General features: G+C 40.7%; 1 protein-coding gene across 1 annotated transcript; it reads right to left on the reverse strand. All coding sequences in view use genetic code 11, as the record gives it.

Annotated features, from left to right (window-relative positions):
* Positions 1 to 3,222: 3,222 nt before the first annotated feature.
* On the reverse strand, positions 3,223 to 15,823 carry EGR_00399 (hypothetical protein; the record flags this gene model as incomplete). Its single annotated transcript, XM_024489648.1, has 7 exons — positions 3,223 to 3,389; positions 4,072 to 4,222; positions 5,208 to 5,361; positions 9,836 to 9,884; positions 11,625 to 11,781; positions 14,260 to 14,493; positions 15,578 to 15,823. 7 exons carry the CDS (start codon positions 15,821 to 15,823, stop codon positions 3,223 to 3,225), a joined length of 1,158 nt encoding a protein of 385 aa, XP_024356326.1.
* Between the last annotated feature and the right edge of the window lie 11,068 nt (positions 15,824 to 26,891).

Raw genomic sequence — 26,891 nt, forward strand, 5'->3', positions numbered from 1 at the left:
AATGAATTGAAGATGAGTTCACACTAAATTTAAAAATAAAACCTATTCTTAAATCACACAGAAGTGTTTTGTGTGCCTATGCAGCTTCAGCGTGGAAGATTGTGCCTACCGTTTATCATGAGGTATTCTTCTAACTAAACACGGTTTTCAAGACAGGAACGACTTCGTTTTGGGGCTAAGTGTGGCTGAATAACTCCTAAAATTCTAGCGCTCTGAGACTACCCTGAAGACGAAAGAAGACATAATACTCGGGCAGAATATGTATTGGCGACGTGCAGCAGGGCCTAGGGCTACTGGCCTGGCCCACAGGCCAGCACACCCGGCGAAGATACAACGGTGGAGCACTTAAGTGGCTCCTTCATAAAAAAAAATCAAGAGCTAGGCAAACAACCGACGCATTACAAAATATCCATTAAAAGCTACTCAAGTACCAATGAATTTTTTAACAGGTAGTTAAATACCTTTTCGGAAAAATTAATCTCCAAATAAAAAGTGGAGGAACAATTGGCTTTTCAAATCGCAAATTGCACCCAAATTCCACATTTGGATATAATGCATTCGTAAGCCGCGGAGTTACACTTTCGAAAACAAGAAGTGAAGTGGCGAAACTCTTGGGTGAATTTTCAAAATCTTCAACCAATTTTCAAAGTTTCTTGCCAAAAGCAGTACTCATTAATTCTTAACTGACTTGTTTGAATTCCCATTGGTGAATGAAGGCTCTCGACATTTGATAAATTTCTTTGCCAAAATGCAAAATTTAAAATTCCACCTACCTTTTTACCTGCGCAGAGCAAGAGTTCTAAATTTTTATTGAAATCATTTTTGCAACACTATAACTTCACATAAACAAAGATTCGAGCCAAGTTTACTGGTTTACTCAGAACATGGACGTTTTTGCAGTAGTGATCTACAAAGCTACAGATCTCATCAAAAAATACTGATTTCCACCGTGCTTAACCCCCCAATTTTTAAACACCGTCAATTTTCCAGATTTTTATTTTTCTACTCATTTGTACCGATGCTGATGTCTCTGGATGTGGCCATCCACCACCTGTGATGCAGGAGTTGGAAGTGTTCGTGCAGTTCATCTCCTAGGCAATCAAATTCTCCCCATTTTTACATATTTTTAATATATAAGAAGACTCAGTGATGCTATACTATAGCTTTACCTCTATTCAGCTAAGAGCAAACTTGAGTTCTTTTGGATACTAACTGCTAATATAACCTTGTAAACAGGATAAATGTAATCATATTTCTTACCAAGTTTTTTCTTCTCAAGATTGGCGCGAAAGAATTTTGACTTGAAGAAATGTTCTAAGATACAATTGGAGGAATTCGTATCAAAAAGAGTGTAAAGTGAAAGCTGGGCCAATGAATGAGTGACTTGACCCTAATGTTCAGTCGACGGATCACACGCTAGGATTTGGTACCATTTCAAAGAGACGGCGGTTAGCCCTACTGTTGATGCTGTTGTTTCTGTCACACTACCAGATAAACATGGATGCAACCGCACTGCATTCAACGTACTTTTAGCTTAGGGGCCATTAACCTTTGGTAATGCTGCCCTGTTACGGACGATATTGCAAGCAATCATGCTTTCAACAACAAAAATAACGACAGTTATAAATTTTTAAAAATGCCTATTGCTTAACAATTTTGGCCGATCAAGGCAAGTCGAGGCAATGCTGTTAGCTGGGAATCACTCGGGAGATTTAGCCGCCTTATTCTATGCTATGATCACTGGCTAAAAATATGTACCAGTGTGCTACCTACTCAAAGAACTGCCCATAAAAGTGGGGATGAGAAAACGGAGAAGGGTTGATTATTTTAATGTTTGAATTGTTTAAATTTCTTACGTTGGCTACACAGAAAAGACCGACGCGGTAAGCTGTTGCATGATTGTTAATGAAGTAGACACCATCATAATGGAATAATGATACAGTTCTTCCCTAACAGATCATTGACGTAGAGGCAAAATAAAAAAAATATGAATTGTCCTTGCACGTCTATGCTGAGAACTTTCACGGCATTAAATGGGAATGTGAGAATAACGCAATTCCTGAGGGCACTGTGCTTATTTTTTTTTTCCTGTCCAAATGATGATGTACTGCCCTGCGACTTCCCAGAAGACGAAAAAAGACATAGTACTTGGGCGAAATATGTATGCATATTTGACGTATAGTAGGGCTTGAGGTTTTTGACATGGGTCGAGGGCCGAAATACAATAGTGAAGACCCAAAGTGGCTTCTTTACCAAAACCGAGAGTCAAACAAACAACCAACGTATTACATAGCCCCTCTCTCCTTTTGAGTGTCGTAGCCGGCGCTCCCCTTGGTCAGCCAACAGAGCATAGTCGGTGCTCTAAAGAAAACATCCATAAGCTAACCTAACCGTTATCGGAATTCCATTCGACGGAAGGGATACGTGACTGCAACTTCACTGATCCCTCTCGACAACTTTACTAGATTTGGAGTTTCGCCCTGTTAGAGAACTGTATCGGGGGCGATGAATGGGCTGACCATCGCGCGTGTCCATTCCTAGTAGTACGAACACTGGCTTGAAAGTAGTCACGTAACAACAGATGGGGTTTTAACTTAGTTCCTGGGGAAAATCGGTTTCGCGTCTATTCCTCCTTGCCACTGTCTTCATTTCAGTTCTCCCCACCCATATGTCTACCCTAGTTCCATCCAACTAGTAGAGAAGTGGAGGAGGCATCGCGTGTTTTATTCGTTGGCATCAACATGCAGGTACGGTTCATGGCAAATGTCACCCGCTACAAGTTGTTAAGTAGCATTCCTGTAAAATATAAGACTGGGTCATTTTCCGAAGGTAGACGTAGTATTCAGCCCTTCTGTTAGGGGTCGCCACATTTTCACCCATCCACAGCATATGCCCCTCATCCTTCATGTAAAGATTTATCACCCAAGGTAGAAATCAGGGTAGCCGTCCTCTAAGACCGGGTTAGGAGTCCGTTGCCATCAATGCTGTACCCCGAGACTTACCTGAAGACGAATGATGATATAATACTCGGGCGGAATATGTACTGTCGACATACAGAAGGGATTGAAGCTACTGGCACGGCCCGGAGGCCAGACCGCTCAGCGAAGGCACAATGGTGGAGGCCCTAATTGGCCCGTTACTGCTTTCGAGAGTTAAACATGCAACTAAAGTATAGCAGATAACTCTATATTTGCAATTCACTTTTAACCTATTTGTTTTGTTTTATTTTAATATTGTTGTATAACAATGTGGTTTAAAGGGTGGTTCTCGTTTCAAATTGGTGGTCCAGTGATATTGCAACATTATGATCTGTTTTGATATTATGGGAATCCCAGGGAAAATATTATTGTTCAATTTTGAGGTACTCTTAGCTTTTAACTTTATAGTACCTTGAACCTAGTTAATTGAATGATTTTACCTCCAGTCATTAACGGACCTGAGAATATGTATAAGTAGCGAAGTAAAATAAGGTGCAAGTTATGTGACGCATCTCTTGCTGTCATTATTATTCGCTCTATATTAGTGAATTTGCCTGACTTCGGACATTTTCCCTCAAGATATTATCAATAACAGGCATAGCGTGTGCACCTCCCGTTTTTTATCCTCTCCACTCGGTATCGCATTTTCTGTTTTTACACACTACTTCACGAGATAATTAAGGAAACTACTTCTTTTACACTGACGATAGTAGGATCTAAAATACTATACCCCATGTCCATTTGGTAAGCATTTATTGACCATAAAATTCATATCTCAATGCAATTTAAAGCAATGTGTATATGTGATAATCAATGGCCGTGACACTTGGGAAATATTTTACACGAAATACGCAAACATTTCCACCACAAATGCGCCTTCACATCGGGGTTAAGCAGGCTCGGGTGAGGATGATGTTGGTCACCAACTAAGACGTCGCGTCGCCGTGCTTTGTGCATTCACCTCGCGCCATCCTCGCGGTGCCACGTGATGACTCAGCGGCCTGACCAATCAGGAATGAAAGCGTGGCAATGAAAAATCGATACTTAATTGGCCCCATGCGGTTATTGGAGGAAATTGTCACTGCAAACTTACTTGACTCGTGCCTAGGATTCATCATTTGGGCATTCGGAGTAGTCACAAGGCATGTTGTAGTCTTGTAATTCTTTGGTTTTGGGATATTTGGTACATCCGAATGCATAAACGGCAGTTTTAATTGAAAGAGGAAGAAAAGTAAATTTACAATCTAAGGTTACAAATTCAACAATTTTTTTATGTTTAGCCTGTTTTAACGGTAAGTGTGTTAAGAAAATGAGCCAAATATAGAAAGGTAGCCCTTTTCCCCCATCACGACACTCTTTCGAAGACGAAAGAAGCCATAGTACTCCAATCCGGGGGCCAGCCCATCCGGCGAAGGTGAAATAGCGGAGCAGCTAAGTGGCCTCTTTACCAAAATCGAGAGCTGACTAAACAACCAATGCGTTACATCTCCAAGCGAACAAAAGTGAGGGGATAAACTTTATTTTCATTACGTAAGTGTGAGGTGAAAGAGAAGGCATAAGGCGTTGTTTATTCCTAGTCGTGGAATTGTACCTGGGAAAGTTTGTTTCAAAGGGCCTAATCTCGCCCATTTCAAAATGGAGTTCCTCCACACAATGTCAACGCCCATATAAGCACAAAAAGGGTGGTTCAAAATCTTCCTCCCTCATTGAGGAGGTAAATAGCAAAGGCCTATTATCTGACACCCATAACCATGCTTAATAATAAAACGTATTTAAGGGAAATTCTTATTTTGGCATTGAAAGATTAACAGCACCAGAATTTGCAAAAGTGCCAGTAAGTAGTGCAGGAGAACTATTTCACAAGTGACAGACGCCCACATGACTTAGAAAACTTTAATTGAATAAAAGCCACAAGTCCTGGAATATACAATATCATGTTCATTCAAATCAAAATTGAAGACCTAACCTTCAAAGGCTAACAGGCACGCTTTATTTTCGAAACCCCAAATAACATTACGGTTCTGTGAGGTAATCAAGTTTTACCTCGGAACGGGAAAATCCATAAGCATTTGTGCCAGTAGAGGCAGCAGCACCAGAGATGCATTCCGAATGCACAAAACCCGGGGCATTAAGTGCTGTCCCGTCTATTGTAAGCGTTTCCACTTGTGCAGTTCATTCTTTTTTTTACTTTAAAATACTGACAGAAATGAAAGCTTAGTGCCATTTTACCGGATCATGAAGCATTAAAATATGACCTATGTGCTGGAAAATAAATAAAATGTGTTGCTGGAATGTTGATGCTACCTGCCCCATCTCTGCTTTTCGTACCAGGCTGACAAAATTTGCCTGAGAAATGTTTGTGTGTTTTTGTGTAATAAAAAGGCTGTAGGTTGGTTAAGATGTCAAAAAAGTATCATTGTTAGGAGACGGGTGAATTGCATCGATGAACAACAATGATGACCTTTTGTAGAGATTGAGTTTAACCGAATCGAAGATGCTGATGTTGCACTGATGTAGTTCACTGAAAACCAGTACGACCAATTAAACCCCAGTGGCCCCTTCATTTGTAGTCTTATGCATCGAGTAGATTGAATTTACACAATCCAAGCTTAAGGACCAAGTCTTGCATTGATCCAACAGCACCGCGTATACTTCGTCCAAAAAGTTCATGTTATGCTGAGGTTGACCATGAGTGCAACTGTACTGCTTGAATTATTTCTTTGGTTGGTGTTTTTCTTACAGCACCGAATACTTTGTGATGGTCAGCATGGAAGGTTGACTAAGGGCAGCGGAGGAGTTATTTGCTTAACTCTTCGGGCAATCGTACTTTCGCTCGGTAGGATGGCCCCAGGGCCAGGAGAGTAGCCTTAACCCTTCTGCATGTTGATAATACATATTCTGTCCTGATATTAAGTCTTCTTCCGTCTTTGGGAAAGTCTCTAGGTGCTACATAATTAATGTGAAGTCCTTTCGTTGGATTGACAATCAGTGAATGATTAACCAAATTCTATGCAACGAAAGAGGGAACAAATTGATATTTCCCGGCAATTGTCTTTCAACACAAAAATAATTATAGTTTATTCAAAAATCTAATTTGTAATTAAGAATACTCTCTTTTCTTTCAAAAAATTCGAGAATGTCTTGTTGGATGGATCTGCCGTATCTTGGAGACCATCGTCACTGCTCATAATGATAATTGCAGAGTTTAGTTTGACAATGAAAAATTTTTTTAATGTTGGCAAAAAATTAGGTAGATTTTTAGTTCAATTCTTTAGAAAGAACGGTTGCTGTTCGAAATTGTATTACCTCAAAATGCCTCCTTAATCAATCAGCACATCATTTAATTTTAGCAAAGCAATCGTAAAAATGACTTGGCTATGTCAAGCACCTTAATACCACTTAAATAAACGCAGTTCAGCAAATTCACCTCTCCCCTAGCCTTCCCGAGCCCGCAGCAGAGGCTTTCAAGCTGAAGCCGTTTGGTGATTTTAGAGGGCATAATTACCCGTGTAAGATGTGGGACCAATGGGGGTTATTGTGCCTCGGTGAAGGAAGGCCTTCTCACCCAGGTGCTAACGCAGGAGCAATCCAAAATTTCACCACAGGGATAAAACTGAGGGCACACTTGGCTGACGGTTGCCACAATTCCAGGCTTGGAGCCGCCATCGATTTTTGAATTGGGTGGTCTCGCTCGCGCGCCTGGGTGCCGTGCCATCACCTTTGCGGTCGAAATTGGGGTCAGTTTTCCCCTTCCCCCAACCCGAGTGACGAAGACGCCCTCTGCTTGGAGGTGGCTCGCGTTGCTATGTCCATCTTCCGTGTTGTGGGGTGTGATTTTTAGTAAAGGGTAAAAGGCAAATTTTTTTGGCCCTACGATCAACAATATTGGCAGATAAGCATTTAAACTGTCTCTCTCTCCCTTTCCACCATTCAACGGGGAACAGCTCTCCGTTCTATAAATCGCGTCGCTACATATATAACCTTCACGGCATGAATTGCGGTTAACGGAGAGATTTCTTGCCTTTCACGAAGATCAGATGTCTTCATTCAAACATCTTAAAGAAATGAAGATGGATTTGGCAACAAATGCTCATAGCTCACCAATGAGCTGGTAGAATGTTTTAAAGGCAACTTGTTCATCTCTAGCATCTACTGTGTGAATGCCTGCCAGCAGTGGGGTGGGCGCTGAACCCAGCGGATTCGTAGAATTAATTTAGTTTCTCCCATGGTCAAATTAATTCGTTTTAATTAGGGCTTGTGTCATTCAATGAATTCCACAGTCTGCTCCTAATTAATCCGGAAAAGTTGGCACAAATTGCAAAGTTTTGAGGCAGGCAAATGAAAGCCCGATGATAGAAAAATGCAGTCCTTAGTGGGTATTCTACTTGCTGCCCGCGAAGGGATGAATGAGCCTCGGTTGCTGCACACGGACGAAGGGGCTTGAGAGGACTGAGCACAAAATGCGTAAGCGTTGGAAACCATATTGCTGAAGGCATGTAATGTAAACGATTTTGACCTGTAGATTTCAAAGAAATTCGATTAGTAGTTGGGGTACCCTAGTTATCTCTGAATATTTTATAAGTTTCCGTAAGTACGATGATAAAGAGATGGAAATTTTTTGCTTTATTTCCTGTTTGCTACTCTACCTCTCAGACTACGTTAAATATTCAGCTTATTTGTTGAAAAAATCAAAAGAAAGATGTTTTTTACCACTTTGTCGATGTAATGACCGGCAGCTATAACGACTCAATTAGGTAGTTTTACTTGACATTATTACAAGTGACCTTTCAGCCCCGAACTCGTTAAAATACCATAGATTTCGATTGCCTGCCATTGACCACAGGCTCATGAAGACACACAGGTAAATAGATCATGGAACTGAATTTCTTTATTTTTGAAAATTACTTTTCAGAGAATAAAATTTAAATTGCAGCCTTTCCTCGAAAGCCATCAAATCACTTGCTTGCGCATGTCTAAAACGCCCCTCTGACTAAGGAGGGGCATTAACATTCAATACCATTACCTGGAGAATGAAATTTGCACTTGTCGTATGTAATTACAACTTAGGTACGCAAAAGCATGCATATTCTAGCCGTTGAAATTGAAAGTCAATGCTTGTCACTAGTGATAGTAAGCGACTGTGGTATATCCATGCCCACACACACACGCGAGTTTTCTCAAAGCTAGCAGTCCCTGTAAGGTGAGATTCAGGTTATGCCATTGGCCCCTAAAGCACTCTGTACGTTGAAAATTAATATTCTGCCCTAGTATCGTGTCTTTTTCTGTCTTCAGGAAAGTCTCGGAGCGCTACATTGGTGACAGCGGAAAGCGGGCCCGATCCTAAAGGCCAAATACCCGGATTTCTATAGCTAAGCGTGACGGGAGAAGGGAGTGTGCTGTGAATGGGAATTTCTGAGACGAACCCTAACTGAAGGGCTAAAAATGACATGTACCTTCGGCAACTACTCCAGTTCCGTGTTCTACAGGAATGCTATCAACAAATGAGTCGGCAACGGGAAAAGTTCGCTACAGAGCTGCCTGCAGTGCCTGCATGAAGGCGTTAATTACTTGAGCACGCGATGTTTCTTCCACTTCGCTACTGATTCACTACAACCCTGATAGATGCGACTGAGCAGCATTGAAGTTAGGAAAAAATGGCAAAGATGATTAGATGCAAAGCCCCATTTTTACGAAACGATTTCAAATTCAATCCTTTATTAAGTTACCTTGCCTTGAAGACAGTGTTCTTACAACTAGCCATGGATACGCTAGTCTGAATCCAGTTCCCAAACAGGGCGGATTTCGTGTGTTTTTTCCTACAGCACAGACTACGGGAGGTCGACCAAGGGGAGTGCCGGCGGCGGTGCTCAAAGAAGAAGAGGGCTGACTGCCTATTTAACTCCCTCGGGTTCTGGTTTAATGGGCGCCCAAGGCTCAGTTATTGTTAATCCGCCTGACGGCACGGCCTCTGAGCCATATTAGCGGCCTCTCGGCCTTTCTGTACGTCGAAAATATATATATTGCCCTGGTATTATATCATCTTTTGGATTTAGGAAAGTCTCAGAACGGCAAAATGCTATTCCTAGACTTGATTTAAATTTAGGTGAATCACTTACACGGAAGTAACAATATTTATTTAGCCACTTTCGTAAAAGGCAAATAACTTAACCTGCAATCAGTATGCAAAATATTTTCAAGTGTTATTGCTTTATTTTAATGTAAATGCGTTCTACATATCAAGTTGGAAAAAGAATTCCATTAACTAAATTAGTTCACTGAATAAAGATGACAGCAGATTTTGGAAGATACTGCACCTTAAATGGAGTAATTTGTTTGCATAAATAAGTTCTCCGCCAAAGTACCCACAAGAAATTAACATGATGAGGTGCGAGACGACTTTTTCAGGTCACTTCAGCGTCACGAAATATCGACTTTCTGTCACCCAGCTTGACTCCAGATCTCGTTTAGCATAAAAAAAGGGGTAAAGTTAGCCTGTTTTAGAGAGGAAGCAGATACTTACCTTGACAAAGGTTTTTTTTCACACAAAAACAAGTACTACAGAGCAGAGAGGAAGGAGTCCCATTCGAATGTCAAGTGGTGCTTGCGTTTCATACATCGTAGCACTGGAGATTTGCCGATTGTGATTCACGGCCTTCTAAGACTGTGCTTTATGCAAAAGAGGCTGCAACAAAAAAACCTGTCATCACCGCCTAATGTGGATACAATTTGAAATACTTCTCAGATCATTATTTTACCTAGCAGTGGTTCCACCTATGGCAAAATCACAGGAAAAGTAGTTTCAAGATGGTGCTGTTTTTTTATTCCCAAACACGACTGAGTGCCATTAACGAACTTACCTCAAGAGAGCACTTTTTGGTGGGATTTCCTCGTGAAATTTGAGCAAATCTAAATGATCGAAATGTTTTTTTTTACTACGAGAAAAGTTGGGTGCAAGTAGATAGACGAGTCAATACGCTGGTAGCGTAAGCACTCCATTCAACCGACACATCGTCAAGCAAAACGGAAATCGCTAATGTGACTAGCAACAGCACTACTCGCCAGGCGCATCGAACAGTAGGGCCTCTAGACTTCCCTGAGGATGGAAGAAGGCATGACACTCGGGCAGGATATGTACTGTCGACGTTGAGAGGGACTTGGGGGCTACTGACACGGCTCGAAGGCCAGGCTGCGTGGCGGAGGTACAACGGTGGAACCCTAAGTGCTCCGTTACCAAAACGGAGAGTCGAATAACCAATTAAACTATTACAAAATGTTTACTCATCATAAGCATAAAGGACTAAATTGTTGCAAACGGTCTGAGTCTTTACGACTTTGTCGTTGTCAGTAACGGTGCTTTGCCAGTTCGTACAAGGAACCTCCACAGCGATATTTAAAAGAAAAAAGAAATTGTGGACACATATTCCCATATAACACGCTTCTGCAATTGTTCTTTGTTTTAAATTGGTACTCCACAAAGTTTTGTCGTAAAAGTTAAACAATGACCAGAGGACACGCCCCAAGCGAATGACGGATAAGACGAGTGCATATCGTTTAAGGTTGGGTAACTTACATTCCATTGGCACCCGCTATTTCACCGTACTTTAGCACGGTTGTTTTTATGCTGACATAAACCAGATTTGTATTTCGTTTAAGCAATATTTATTTAAAAGTAGGAATAGAAACCACACAGAAGAAATGGACAATCATTAATCTGGCGTCATCCATCTACCCGTGGAAATGAGACATTAAGGTGGACTTAATGGAGCAGGGTAAAATTGAGCGTGGAAATGGCGACCCGGAACAGGCAATCCACACCAATAAGGCGCATTTTCATATGCGAACCCTCCTCATTATAGAAAATTGCTAAAATTTTACTTCATTTTTTAAGAATACTTCCAAGTATTAGTCAATGACCAATGGGGTAGTTACTTACCATAAAAAATGTCGAGGAAACAGACACACATCACGTGATGATGCTTGTGCTTGGACATGATATCAACTTAGGTCGGCAAAACAAGAAAATCCAAAAATCACATAGAGAAATAAGGTTATGAGGAGAAATAGATGGGGTGAGGGGACGGGGAGCGAGATGACAAGTAAGGATGCATTTGGGAGGGGTACTCACAAACACGCACACAAAAGCAACGTCAGTAGAAGAGAATATGTGACATCCCAGAGGTCCAGCGAATTTACTCCTGAAAAGGGAAAGGGAAGACATTGAAACGTAGTAAAAATAACTTATTATTAACTGATTAAGAAGTTGTAGGATTTCAATCCCCTCAAGCGCTGGCGTTGGAGGAGTCAATAGCCTTTGATCTTGGAGAAAAAACTTCACTAATGCAAAGACATGGGTGGTTATTTTATGCAAGTCCTTATGAGACATTGAATAAAACGGGGGTAGCCGGTGCTGTCCCCAGAGAAAAAGTCCTCCGAGGAGAGTGTCCACTGAGTTCAAAATGTCTGATGGCAGTAGGATGCAACACAATTGCGCTGCAACATCTCGGATACCTTGAATATTCCCGAAAATACAGTTACTGCCTTAATGTCGTGCTGTTCCCGAAAATTGATTTAGTAATAGATCCACTTTGTCAGAACAGACAGCTTGAGGCATGAACGAATGAATGAATGGATGCGGAGCAAACACACCGATTGCTTGAAAAGCCTCGTTCCAAAAGGATAATCCAGTGTAGTCCACAAAGGAGTCATGTAGAATGCGGAAGTATGTAGATAAGCCGCAGCACGGTTTCAATGACTTTAAAACTATAGCATTCGAAACAGTGACAGAAGGGTGAAGAATTTCAATCTGATGAAAAATTTGGTGCATAAGCGACCGCCAACTTTAGGACCTCTAAGTCGAAGGTGATTCTAGACTTACCTACTTGAAAGATACCGTCTTTCCGGTCAATTTAAACACACAAAACAGGTTTTACCTTAAGGTCAAGGAGTCATTTTAGGCCCCACACGGAGCCACTATGACAAAGCTTAGCGACTGCAGTGATTTTAAAAAAACTCAAACTTTTTACGCACAATGAAGAGGTGCACTACGAGGATCCCAGTGTACTAGTAACGAATCACTTCAGTGAAGTTTACACCTCTCACCAAAGCGCAGTCGTGTACCCTTTTTCTAATAATCCAATGCATCATTACATCACCTCCATAATGTTCAACATTTAACTTGTACGACATCGCCTACCTTTTGCCTTACTCATAACCACTCTTGGAGAGAAGTTATCACAACAGCACGTGAAAATTTGCTGTCTGCAATTCACGTGAAATTACACTCTATCCTCCTCCATTTCAAAGAGTTTCAAGTGCCAATTAACGGCAACAAAGCATCTTATACTAAATCTATCAGCAAATAAAACGACAAACGCATCATTTCATAGGGCATGCGACACTGAACAGCAAAAACTGTTTTTATGACCACGCCGATGCCAAGGCGCGTAGATTTTAAAAAGCGCAGTAAACCAGTGTACTTTACTGATCTAAGGTCAACTTCGCCTCCTCTCACCAAAGCACAATTTCGCGGTCAACTCCTCCTCAATCTACCTAACGTAAAAATAAAGCCAATTCTTACTTTTACGGGGAAAAGCTATGGTGACATTTTAAGGTGATGCCACCTTCCTTGTGGTCGAAGATCACGATGTACTTTTATCGCTATATTAAAAATATTAGAATTGCTTACATTCCTGATTACTGACGTAGCCTTCCAGTTTTGTAAGGGCATGAAAACTGCGGATAAATTTTATTTCCCACCCGTGATTACTTCTATTGAATTACTTCCTCACAACAGTGGAACAGAAATTTCCCAAACTTCATAACATGAGATGCGCTAGAAAGTCGGCACATTAGAAGGAGAGATGCAATTTCCCCTCCACCGTACCAGTGACAGCAACAAATGGGCCCAAAAGGGCGCCAGCGACAGTCGCACCCACCCCCACTCGGGCGGTTGGCTGACATTATGCTGAATAAAAAGTACGCTTCTGGATACCAGGCCCTACCAAGAATCTCAATAAATCTCCTCAACCTTGGATGTTAGAAAAGTTTGAGTCAATATTATAAAACCTACGTGCGAATGCAGAGAAGCGAGGGGAGGGTTAAACCCAGATCCATGCTATTCCTCAGGGCCTAGAAGGTAGAAGAAAAGTTGTATTGAGCAGACGGATATGAAAAAAAGAACAGGGCTAAACATTCTTTACCCGTTGTCGATTCCGTAGTAGGCTGGTTTTGTGATGCCTACGACCGAAAAAAAGAAGTAGAACTTTGAACACCCACTTTTGTTAAGTGTTGCAGGGTGGTTATAATCGGAGGGGGAATAAAAACTAGACGTACCTTGCCTTGATCGGAGGCGACGTCTGCAGCTAAAAGGGGGGACGCAACAACATTAGTGTATCTGTCCCAGTATGATTAATTAAGAGAGGCCCCGATTGCACACCACATGGGACTGTGAATTAGCATACCTGGCACGCTTTGATGCCCTGATTCTGTCTGTGCGATCTAGGAGGAATGAAAGGGGGTATGGAATAGAACCGAAAGCTAAGGCACTTACAAACCCAGGTATTTCCTTATTTCATGCAAGATGAACACTAGGGATACCATTCCTAACCAAAAAAATATGTAGCATGATATCCCAATTCGGTGAATGACTCCAGATGTCATATTTTACCTCATTATTGCATTTCATTGTCAGGTGATTGCGTTGGAGGGATTTATCTTAAACGGACAATTTGAGGTAAGAAAACACTTCTCGCGACTTTAACGTCTCTCATCAACCATTGTATGACAGGAATGGCTACCTATGTACTTATCAAGGGAGCAACTTCGATTCAAAATTGGCACAGCTAAATGACTGAAAGAAAGCTGAGAAAGTCATCCAAGACCAAGACCAAGGTCACAAAACAGGCAAAATACTATCCATAACACGCCTTACTCATGCACAACGGTGGTCAATATTACCCTGATGTGATCACGGCTTGGTGGATAGATAAGGCTGGACAACACCCAATATGACAACTCACTGACCCAGACTGAGAAATTAAACATGAGACTTCCAAACTTATGGCACCATTTTTGAAATATTACCTCCAGTGGCTGATCCTGAGGGGCTTCTGAAACTAAAAAAAGAGAAAAAGAAATAAAGCTAGCGAAGACCACTAACGGTGATGGTATTTTACCGTGGGTTCATCTGCATTGCCGGGAAGCATAATGTGAACTGTGCAAGTGGAATAATCCCCACGACAGAGCCTCGGTTTGTACACTACGGACTTCGGGGGTAACTCACCCTGAAGTGGAGACTGTTCCACAGTGCTGAGTGAGTTCCAATCGGAGAAACTCGTAATGTTTTCCATGATAGTGTCCTGTTTACAACAGAAGAAAAACCCACATTTAATGGTTGGTTCCACCCATAACAACAAACAGCCTTTGCTAATGAATTGTAACTGGAAGCATTGGTTAAGTAAAGAGGTTTGTGCTGCTGCAATTTACGTGGAATTTGACCGGAAATTGACTTAATATACTGAGTATGAACAAAAAAACCGAAAACAGAGAAATAGTACGTAGCGTAAAAAGGTCGGAGTCTCGGTCAAGTTTCATTCTCCTTTTCAGCTTCCTCAAATGAGAGCTTGGAAACCGAGGCGCACAAAGGACGAAATCACCAATCGCAGTGGAAATGCAACCACATTCTTTGTAATTTTCCATAGGGCCCTAGCACCTAACAGAAGTGTATCCACCCCTAAAAAATGCCCAAACATAATTTGCTCAACAAGAACGGTTTTCGAGTCCAAAATTCCAAATTGAAACACACCGTGGACCAACAAAAAAGCCATATTGATAGCTTTAGCCATAGCAACATCGGAAATACATTAACTCAAATTTGTCCAGCAGCCGAGGCGGTTTTAAAAAGGTGCGTTTTGTCACTTTTTCCAGAAATCTGATTGAAACAAACTTATCACATGTGGAATTCCCCCGTTGCCTTAGAAAATGACCTTTTAGAAGCAAACAAGACCATACTTTAGCTAAACTTTCTTTTTTTTCGCGTTTTGAAATGTGGAAACCTCAGATCTGGTACAGACTAAGAAAGTGACACATCGTTTTTTCCATCTACTTCACTAGTTGTCTTGAGAGTAGAGCAGTACTTTTTGCAACAGGTGCTTCCTTTTACGCCCCAAAAGGAGCTTCTAATCCCTACTTAAAATACCTGCAGTGTGACAAGAAAGGGAAGTTTCTGAAATAATTTATTTGCCTAACTGGAATACATTCCGAAAATTGTTTGTCAGAAAAAAATATTTAGAAATGTGAATTTTTATATAATCGGCATTACAAGCCTTGAATGAGATGCACCGCCTTTTCAACTCCAACACGGATACTTCGAACCTAACATAGACCACAAACAGGTACTTTCCTCCCCAAATCACTGTGTTCAAGACGTTGCTAAGATGACTATCAACAAGTCCGCTTACACAAGCTCTACCGCTCTAAAATGCGGCGTGTTTAATCTCTATTGGAAATGTCTTCGTTACGATGAGGAGGAAAAATCGGCAAACACAGTTTGCTCAAAACGGATAGAGTTTGTGGTTAGGGTTTCCAAAAAAAAAGCTTACCAGCCAATTAAGAACATGGTAAGCGAAAGATTTGAGTGAGTTCAATCTTCCATTCAGCTTCAAAAGGGCACCTTTGACGATGGAAGAACAGAATCCACTGATGACATATTGTGTTGAAATGTTGACAAGGGGGTTACCAGTAAGTCCGTCTTTCACCACCTTAACGCCCTTTGTCATGATGAAAGTCAAGACCGAATTGAATAAAACCCATCCGATGAATACAGCCAACTTTTTAAAGCCTTCCATGGAGGTAAGAATTGAGAGTAATGGACAAGTATCATTTTCAGCTTTAAATTATAACGCTGATTTTGAAGCCCAGACACAATAATGCATACACTAGAATCAAGTCAAACGCACGATTTTGGGCCCCACGACGGAGCAGAAGCGCTTAGGCAATTTCAGCTACAATACTAAAGACGTAAACCATCATTATTGAAAAAGTTAGGGCACATATCACAGGTTAAAGTTAATCCTTAAGGTCCTTTTGCCATTTGAATGCGTAAGTAGAGCAAAATAAACCCTTGAAGGAAAGTAGGTTTTTAAGCAAGTTCTCCCATTCACCCAGCAGAACCTCCAAAAGCTACATTCAACGCTAAAGATTTGTACCAAGCTGAATGGCATCCACAAAATCTTCACATAAATTCCAATTTACACGACAATGAGCAAACACGCTGTGAGATTTGTGGACATAAAACGTGCAGAAGTGTTACCATACTTCTAAATGTACAGTGAGCTAGATAGACAGATAATCACCAGCGGCATCTGCAATTATTAGGTAGGATAAAAATTCCTGATATGAGTTAGAGAAAGAGCAAACCTTTTCGGGTGAATCACCTTCCTCGTTGAGGGCGGCCAAACGTGTTAATTGGAGATTAAGAACCCGCTCGGCAAACTGTAAGGTAACAAACAGAGAAACAAAGCTGACTCCTGTCCTGAACTGCCATTCCCTCTTTTTTTAAAGACCCGACTGAACTAGAAAAAGCCAATAGCACAGTCTTTCTTTTCAATCCAACATGTCACCTTGCGAACTAAAAGGAATGCCTGACATTTTCAACTCTGAGGTCGAGTTTGTGGACGCTCGAAATGTGTTTGAAAAGCATATGAGGTAAACACCAGCTACTCTTTGCAAAAAGGCATTAAAATAAGACGGATTTTAAAGTCGTGTGCATGAAAACTCGTGTTTATTTGCAACCTTTTAGCAAAATGCACATCAATTACGGGCTTTATCACGCGGTGAGGGCAGTTTCACATTATCGTGGGGTAATCATGTCATCTAGATGCTTTGGGCGCTTCAATGACTGATACCTTACATTGAAATAAACTATTCAATGGAAAAGTGGCGAAAAAATTTAACAAGCAATTCCTTCAACTACTGCCATTTTTATAATGACCTTCTAATAACAAAAGTAGCTAATGATGTTCTAATTAGAATGTAGGTCAAGGGAACCATTGTGCCATAACTCAATACAAAAAAGCATCAAGTATCAAATGTAAACAAAGGAAAAGAATGGAGAGAAAGAAAAGTAACAGTCTAATTAAAACTAATTAATTACTTAGCAAATTACAGAAGCAAAAGTTTTAGATTGGTTAAAAAGTAATTCATTAAAATTTTGCCGACTTTTTTCCGGAAAGAGGAAGTAGGTGTATTGTGTTGATGCGCTTTGTAGCTAAAGACGGTGCAAAGCTACAATCCAGTCTGTTACGATACCATCACAGCACCATCAATATTTACAACTGATTACAGCCAACATCTATTTATCGGCTCGAAGCTTTTCATCGGCATCCATGTGTCCGCAAGAGTATATCAAGTATCGCACAGGACACTTACGGTCCACGCAGCCAAAAATAAGTGGATTGAGTGACCGCGCCTTCGAACATTTACATTATGTTAAGTCACAAAGTGTCACAAGAAACAAACCTCAGCCGGGTTGGCCGTCTCAAAGAAGTAGCACAAGTGCAGGTCACCAGCGATAGGATCACTTCGCTGTGGAGATTCCGATTCAAGGGTTAGCAGAAGGAGATAGCGGGAGCTAAAGTGGTCAAGGACGAGCAAATGAAACATTAAATCATCCAGATTTACCGCCAGCGTGTGCCCGCTAACTAGAACCCCATTAACTCGCTGCTGCACGTAAGAAATAAAATCTTTTTAAGTAGCACTCTAAAGGGCAGCAAGTGGGCAGGCGAATACATACAAATACACAGGAGGAAAGTGCTGTGATTAACTTCCGAATCGAAGCAAAACATCGAGGTGAAGTAAGACTTGCTTTACTACACAGAAAACACATTGCTGATAGAGATTGAAGTTAAAGCCAAATCACCTCTGAAGACGGGGCAAAAAGGTGGGTGCAGAAGGCCCGAGAAAATAGTAGCATTAGTGAGGCCCTAAGCGGGGCTTTGTGTCACCAGGTCGGAAACGGAACTGCAGAAAAATTGGAAAACTTAAGTAAGATGTTTTTTAACCGAGACTATTTACTGCTCACTGATTGGATAATAAAGTCAAATCAACAAACAAATCAGTTTTGAATAAAACTAAAGCGACTGCAATAAAATATCATTTGTTTTACTCAAAATACAAGGCTGCGAGAAGCCCTTCAGTCTCCCGATCTTCTGACAACGGTAGTGACGCGGCGATCCGCACCTGCCATACATGCTATTAATCTCCCAATTCTTCCTCATTCTTATGATAAAGCCACTTCTAGAATCGTGGGTCTCCTGACGTCTTCAGGGGAAACTCGTCCACTACAGAATTACAATTTGCAACAGATTTTTAAAAGTGAAATTTATAAACGACAGTTTGGTAAAAGACAGTTAAAAAGGTTTATCGAAACTACCCTTCTTCAATACTACAGAAATTACAGTGAAGTGGATAAAGCGATCGTTTGGGAGAACAATATGGAAGTTAACGTTTAGTTGGAAGAGGCATGAAAACGGTTTTGAAATTGAAAGTCTGCGATGGCTATTTATCTTCGCCGAAAGTGTACAAAGCGTTTGCTTTAATTATTTTTTCCAAAATTCTGCTCAACACATCTAACACCTCCACCTTTGTGCCATAGTCAAAAAAGAGGAAATATGTAACATAATCAGAGAGGAAATATACAAAAACACAAAAAAACTATTAGCAGGGAGAAAAATAAACAGGAGTACTTCAAATTCATTAATAAGGGAAAACATTTAACAATCATGCGCAGTTCACATAAATCATCTCCAGTCGAAATCAACTGCAGCAGCGTTTTAAAACGACTTTGGATTTTCGTCCAAAGGCAAACTAAAAGCAGCCCTTGATGCGCTTGCTCCCATAAGATGTTCGAAAAATTCCTGGAAGCTTAAAACGCAGAGACACAAACACGCCTGCATTAAAACACAGCAAGACGCACTTATCGTGGTTAGTTTGTTACCAAAGCAACGCGAGTCAAACATTGCTTGCTAATGGGCAGACACGGCTGGCCACAGTGAGAGCCATTTAATTCTTTAAAAAGGGCATACACTTTAGCAACCTACTTAGGGGAATACGGAGCAAAGCGATCTTGACGCGGACTCATCAACTACGCCGGAATACAAAGGGAATTTCTATTATTATGGTGTTTTTAACAAAGTTGACCTGTAAGACAGGTTGGGAAGGAGGAATTCTTGAAAAAAAAACATCGAAACTAAAAAGAGGATGTTTAGAAGTGAAAGCTGAGATACCAATGAGGATAGTAACGCTATCATTTCTATCAACAAATAAAATTACAAAGTGAATCACAAGAGAATTCCTTAATCTGGTACATTTACAATCAACGCTAATTTCTTAATACCGGTAGCAAAAACAACCTGTTGATTCACACAAAACTGTAACCTTATTACGATAGCGGTAAATTAACACACGGGTCGCCGTTGACTCAGCAATCCAAATAAGCTAGATTACTAAAACCACTCAAGACTGGTTGTTCGATGTTTAAAGAGCCAATTGGATTTGAGGCTAAGCATTAAGGCCCACGTTCCAGGTCACGATGGGGCGTTGGCACTTTTAAAGCATTTGCGCCAACCAGATTGAAAAGGCCAATAATTAATACAGGTTACATAAAAGCAAGGTGGCAATATCGGTAAAAAAGCAGGTGACACGGTCATCATCAGTGGCGGCGGCACGCAAACACATAAAGCAGACCAATAATGATCTAAGAAAACATATCAATGAGACCTACAGTGCCTAGAAGAGTTAGTCGGAACCAAGAGTACTCAACCAAGCACCTAGACACGATCCAACCCACCCATGAAGAACACATTAAAAAATAGATCATTGTAAATATTTGGACTGGGAACAAGATGACTTGTGTGTGACCACATTCTGTTTACAATCATCTGCAAATCGGCCTCCACACTGGCGGCGTGGAAAGCGTTTGCCCTATTTTAGTAAGCCTACGTAGACTCACAACAGAATAACTACACAAACTGCTTCGACTTTTGACACCTACCCCGATCTCAGGCTTTAAAGGTTAATAATGAAGCGAGACGAATAATCCTATTTTACTCCTAGGAAAATGCTTCTATAAAAGGTTACCGCCATGTACAATGTGCTCACTGTGAAGCTTCCCCAATGAACTCCATCCCGATGCACCTCGCCTGGGAGAGGTGTCGATATTCATGAACCTCAACAAAAATGACAGCAATGGACTACTATCAACAAAGTATATAGACAATTTGAAGACGATTTGTGTAGAGCGAAGCAGAAGAGTGACAACTACAAGCGACTAGGACAACGCTCAAAGAAGCTAACGATTCATGGGTCCGTCTGTGCACGTAATGTGGCTATTTTCAGAATTCTACGACTTATAATGGCTTCAGAGCCAACCTAGGCGCTAAAGGATACTAATGACAGCAATAGGACAGAGGGTGAATAGAGAGTAATAATAGTAATAATGATCAGACAACTTACCCAGGCTTAACAGCATCGACATTCACCTCAGCGCAGTGGACAATTTGGGAGGGCCTGAAGTGACCGAGAACGGCAGGAGGGGAGGAGGAGGAGACGAGGAAGATGGCATTCGGCGTGAAGCGGGCTACACAAGCCTGTCCGGTTGACGCTTCACTCGTTGCCCGCTTGGCTAGTATATGACTCGCTACCTCCTCCACTGACAGCCGATTCACTAGAAACGGAAAAAATAAGAAGGAAGAAGTTATTAGCGTTCTTCGTATCAAATTCAATTATGGGGGCAGATGGAACTGGGATGGCTTCTTCTGTACGCCATAATAAGTTCAAGGAACCCTGCTTCGAGGTCTAGGTCGGTGTCACTGCAAAGAAAGTGGAATTGTAAAAAAAGCAAAATGTCTTATTCCCAATCAGCGATAAATTTGCTCCGTTGTACATAAGACAAGAAGCGGCATAACCCAAATTTAAAGAGGTATTTCAATGTCAAGAACTGGAAATCGTGATGGCAACCAATTGGTGTAGTCTCGTAATTACGATGGATAAAGATTCAAGTCTAGCTCTTGCCTGCGATTTGAGCAGCAGCGTTATTTGTACGACATGAGGTATAGCTTTGAAGTATTGTTATCACAACAGGTTACAAAAGAGAAGTTTTGAAACCGCGACTCAATTAAAGTGTGCTTTACGCACAGAGGAAATCATTCATTTTTTATCGGCACCGTAAAATCAGTTCTACGCATTAATTCATTACAGTACAATAGAACAGACATCGAAATATTGTAACTAAATAATAATTGCTTTGAGTACATACTGCTTCGGGAATCTTTTAAAGGATACCACCCAGCCCTGTATGTTGATAACGAAGCTACTTTGGGCCCGTACACTCTTGTAACGTCTTCAGAAACAACTGCAAGACTACAAATATGGCTCCACTTCTGATGATACAGAGATTTACACAAAACAAGAAAATTACTCCAATGAAAACCTGGAGACCGGGAGTAAATGGTAGGTCGGATGAAGAGGCAAACATTCCCAAGGAAGAGGGGTATTTATGAGTATTTGATGGGCCGGACAGTGTAAGGCATAATCAATGCTGCTAAGCGTAGTCAGCAGTAATCAGCGCAAGAGCTTAATCTATGCTTGGGATGAAAGACCTTTCTTTCGACAGAAAGACAATGAAATAAGTTTTGAAAACACACACCAAATTTTTGATAATAAAGTAGTAGAGTCAGACTAACTTAAATCTCTAACAGGAGATGCTGTACGAGAGGATTCTAATAAATCCATTGAACGGATTCTAATTATAACGGGATGGCACAAAAAGGTTACTCAGTACACCTACATAACAAAAAGGAAGTCGACGATAGGAGCACTTAATAACATCGTTTGCACATTAGTTATCAACGTTACAAGTACGTGACGGATGACGTCGATACCTGTCACAAGCACAGTGGTTAAGCTTAAAGCAGTAATACGGAGTGTGCCCTTTAGATGAGGGCAAATGCAAAATCGACTTAAATGCACATTTTCTTTAAGGTGAGGTGGTCTATTTTCCTCTGTGATTCTGATGGCGGACGTGTCAAGAGGATAGGAGAAAGGAAATCACAAAAACCAACGGATATCTGTTGCTTTAGATGTAAGTGTTATTAAGGAGAGTCTACATATGTACAGAGAGTACAAACACACAAACTTTGCAGACTGAGAGAGGCAAAATAGATGTTACACTTGTCAGCTATTTGGAAACGATGTAGTTGCGGAAAAACAAACCGGAGGTGAACTTTACAGAATAGAATTTGTCGTCGAAATGGGGAACAAGGTCGACAGAAATGAATGCTAGGCAAATATTTAAGCAGTGGGAAATAAGTAAATTTATTAAATAAGGCATCCAGAAGTGGAGAGAAACAGCATCAAAAACTAAAACAATATGACGGTATTCCTTCCATTTTCAGCCTCAGAACAAAAAGAGCAATCCAATGACGAATCTGATAAATTGTCTTTTTCAATACCATGTAGTTAAATTTTGTGGATTGGATTATTTAACAATTGACGATTTCAAGTTAATTTTGCTACCAAAATGACAACGTACAAATACAGTAACGCTCAGATTACTGGTTCTTTCAGAATACTTCTCTCTTAAAGAAGCTATAAAAATCCGAAGGCCCACATTGAGGGCAGTTAAAATCGTTGTTAAAATGAAAAATAGTGTATGGCTTTAATAGAATTATTTGTCAACTCGAAATTCGGGTAAAGTGGAATACCATCAAAGTGGCAAAAGTTAAGCAGACATTAATCGATGCTTCCAGATCAAGTGTTCGATGGGATAAAAACGGTTAGAAAACAGAAAGGGTTGATAGTAATGTTACCTGGGAGGGAGCAAGAACCTCATGATTAATCAAGAGAGAATGCTAGGCCATTAAATATTAAAAATTTGACTATTCTCTTCATCGTATGCCACCAAGTAGTGCGGCCACTGAAGTAGCTACTGTCGATCAGTATCCGACACCTTGGTTTCTCAAATGACAAGTTGGCTGCACTACTAGTTCCACGCGGACAGTAAATTTGGGCGGTGGCGCTCAGAGAGTGAAAAACTGGCGATACACCTTTAAAATAATTCCAAAACAAAACTTCAGAACTGATTTTTAAGCATGCTACACTTGAGGTGTAAGGTCGTGAGAAAAACTGCATCAGTGGATGTTGAAAAGTGGCAACCTACCGTGATACCAATGGGCCAGCAAAAATGCCAGTTTTGCATAAAAAGGAAGTCATAAACACCTTCTTTTCCTACATTTAAAGTAGGCAACTACCGTGAATAGCAAGGCTAGAGAATAGGAGGTAAAGTCAGTAAGTCAACTAGACCCCCCAAAACGATACAAAGCTGTCTCCTTTTAATTTGTAGTTATGACAGCAAACGAAATAAACAGGGAGTAATATAAGTCAAGAAACCCATTAATGTTGCGTGAAATTGAATTCGATCGAGTTAAAAAGTTTGGATAAATCAAATTCATCTAAAGCCTGGAAGCTTGAATATTCCAAGGGTAAAGTAGCGTCCGCAAGTTGCCAGCATGCTAAGCTGCGTTTTCACACACACTAACAGATGTCCGAATGGTCACAGCAGACCAAAATAAATTCGAATGAATGCTCATTTTTTAAGAAAAAAAAACAAAAAACGGCAATGCACTGCATTATCGCCAAGACTTGACAAATTAGCGTGCTCGAGGGTTGACAGAGCGTTGGCAAATGTCAAATCCTAGAGGTTTTTAGACGATTTCAGTTTTCGAAAATGGCACCATTTTTTTTAAAAAAGGCTGAATCAAATGTGTCCACTTTTTCGGCTTGATACTTCCACCAGTAAAATTATGCTCAGGTAAAAAATACTCTGCAGCGGCATAATTAATATAAACGCAACTATATTCTGTTTGGGACATATGACTTGGTATAAGCACCGTCTTATCATGAACTGATAACACGTTCCACATGGGTGACGTGCGGCTTTGATATGAAAATCGGGCGTCACATATGCGCGCCATTGGAAGAGAACACACTGAGCTATGAGATTTGTATTTCAAAGTAATCAACCCGAATCGACATCAATCCGCTGAAAATTTGCTTATTTTTCATTTACTTTATTAGCAGAAAATGAAAGTGGGGTTCCTAGTACCGGATGCGTGCGGTTGTGGTGGTCCTGAAATCCAGCAACACTTGGAGGAGCAATAAAATGAACATCTTAAGTGAGATTTAATTACTGGAGGGCCACCACTGACCTCAATACCACCACTTCCCAGATGAGTGTCTTCGTAGCGTTCCCACAGCAGTTAATTCTATACGCGATACAATGCAGCAAACCCTTGCCGCATTATGCATTCATAAGAACCAAAAGTCTAGGAATGCCAATTTAAACCGTATGCGTCGGCGATTTTTTGCATTTTTCGGTTCTGCTGGAGGTTGCCGATAATCCAAAAGGAACTGAAGCTGCCGTAGCAGTCTGCATGTCACTACTTACCTCTTTTAGGGGCAAAGACATTTGATGTGAAAAGATTATAGCAACTAGTAATGTTGACAGCCTCCTTCAGATGGCATGGAATTTCGCACGACTGATTTAGACCAACCCGTCAGGCTGCTATTTGAAAGCGGAGCATTCACAAAAAGCGAGCTGTCGGTTTGTTTACACGTCGACGATGAGGCCTAGCACCGAGCACATTTCGTCAAAGAGCATGTCATCACATCGCCTTCCTTTCTTCCTCAATGTCATAATACCATGGACTGCTTCAAGGATACATAAAAAAAATAATTCAATGAAAATCCTAATTATTCCATTGCTGAATCCAAAATATTCTAAGCAGACAATGAAATCAGCACAAGCTGGTTTACAGTTAACAGTTCTACTCAGAGGAATTAGCAGTGAACGTGGGCTATTGAGCGACTCAATTCCGTATTATCCCGCAGTAAAGAGGGCTGGCGGCGATTCACAGTAAGTTATCACATTTTACACGACCACTAGGAACGGTATTCTCATTGACAGTTAGAGGTGAGTGAGGATTGCAACCATAAAGACTGATAGAGTTTTGATGCAAGGGTGTGTTTCAAATATCAGTGTGAAACTACGCAGACTAAAAAGAAGCTCTAACGAAATCACAAATACTTAACACGATCGAATAATTAACCGACAAGGGCCTTCAAATCTTTTTACGGAGCTAACTAGCAGTGTATGATGTGGACACAAGTTTGGTCAAATATCATCAGCAATTGTTGGACATACAGCAAGCAGAGATAGGTGATTATCAAGTTTTATTAGAGCCAGTAGAGCAACTTAAAATTCCTAAGGTTTCAGTAGCTAAATAAGCTACTTAAAACCAGATAATCGGAAGCAAGGACAAGCAACATATGTTCAATCTTAATTGAAAATATCTATGGCTCCATAAACTAGATCGAGGCTAGAGCTGCGAAAATGAGTAATGCCAAGTCATTCGAAATTCGAGCGTTTCAGGCACCTATTTGAGACTGATCAAGGCGGGAAATGGAGTGTACACAAACTGGCCCTACAAGTGAGATTTTGCCTTATGCGATGGCAGTAAATTTGCACACCTGACTTGCTCTCTTCCATCCCAGTGAAATTATTTGCTAATTATCTACAGTGAATTAGCTTATCACGCGAAAATTTGAAAATCTGAACAAACCGGACGTTTTGTTTACCGGGCAGCTATAAAACGACGCTGGCATTTCGTCATTTGCACATCAGAAATGTCGCTAAGTGGATAAAACGCCAAGGTTGAGCCACTAGTACAGAAGAATCAACAACAAGGGACGGGGGAGCGCACTGGATGTTCAATTTTTAGTTAGTGGAGAGTGGGACTCGTGTTTCAAATACCATTTCAGGGCTACCCAAAACAGTAAGCAAATGAGCATTCCAGTTACCCCGACTGGTAGTTTCACCGAGAATCATGCATTTCTAGATCAGGAAAAAATGCATCCTTTCGACGAAATGAATGATATTGCTGAAAGCGATCAGAGATTACTCAGGGGATGAAATGGCAGCCTAACAAGACAAAGAAGCAGCGATTATTCAAAGCTGAAAAACTTTGGACTACTAAGAGTAGCAAAAGGATTTTGAGCAAATCTCAATAAAAAGAATTTACTATGGGTTTTTGGCATGAAAGAATCAACAACTAGATTTATACGCTTTTCAACTCTCTACTACTAAGTAACGGGTCGGGAGAATTTATGTTTCGCTTACTGATTAGGCAATGCTTAGAATGAAAAGGAAGTGCAACAAATCATCTTTGCAAATGAGTGTTTGGTTCAGGCGGAAAAGCAGTAGCAGATGGGCTTGCCTCCTGCATCCACCCCAAGTAGCATAAAAAATCAAGTAATCAACGGAAAATATTCTCAACACTGGCTCGTGACTACTCAGGTCATGAAAAGTATCAAGAATGACAAAATACCCTTTTTATACATGAATAACCAACAAGCAGGAGAACTTAATCTGTTTTGGATTATTTCCCGCCCAGATTTGGACAGGTTGGATGCTAATTGGGGAATATTTAGAGATAGAAATGAAAAGTAGTGCTTGACATGGGGGATAAAAATTTGAGGCAAGGGTGTGTCTCATTATTCTCCTAGTAGGCGGTCAACAGGAAGAATTATGCGTTTTAAAAACTCAGACTGGAGAGCCAACAAAATCCGCCCTTAAAACAAGTTTTTTTCAGCAGTTGAATTAATATTAAACAGGGATGTATTAACAATAATATCCCATGCTATTACTGATTAACCAGAATTTGCGGTAATTCACTATAAGCAAATGCGTTTTATGAACCTAGCTGGAACTGCCTAAAGTAGGTCGTGAAATCTACATGATCTGAGTCTACTTAAAGCATGAAACGATGGTTTCACGAGCTCAATTTACTAAACTGAATT

The sequence above is a fragment of the Echinococcus granulosus genome, assembly GCF_000524195.1.
Source record: "Echinococcus granulosus chromosome Unknown EG_S00001, whole genome shotgun sequence".
NCBI classification, from domain to species: domain Eukaryota; kingdom Metazoa; phylum Platyhelminthes; class Cestoda; order Cyclophyllidea; family Taeniidae; genus Echinococcus; species Echinococcus granulosus.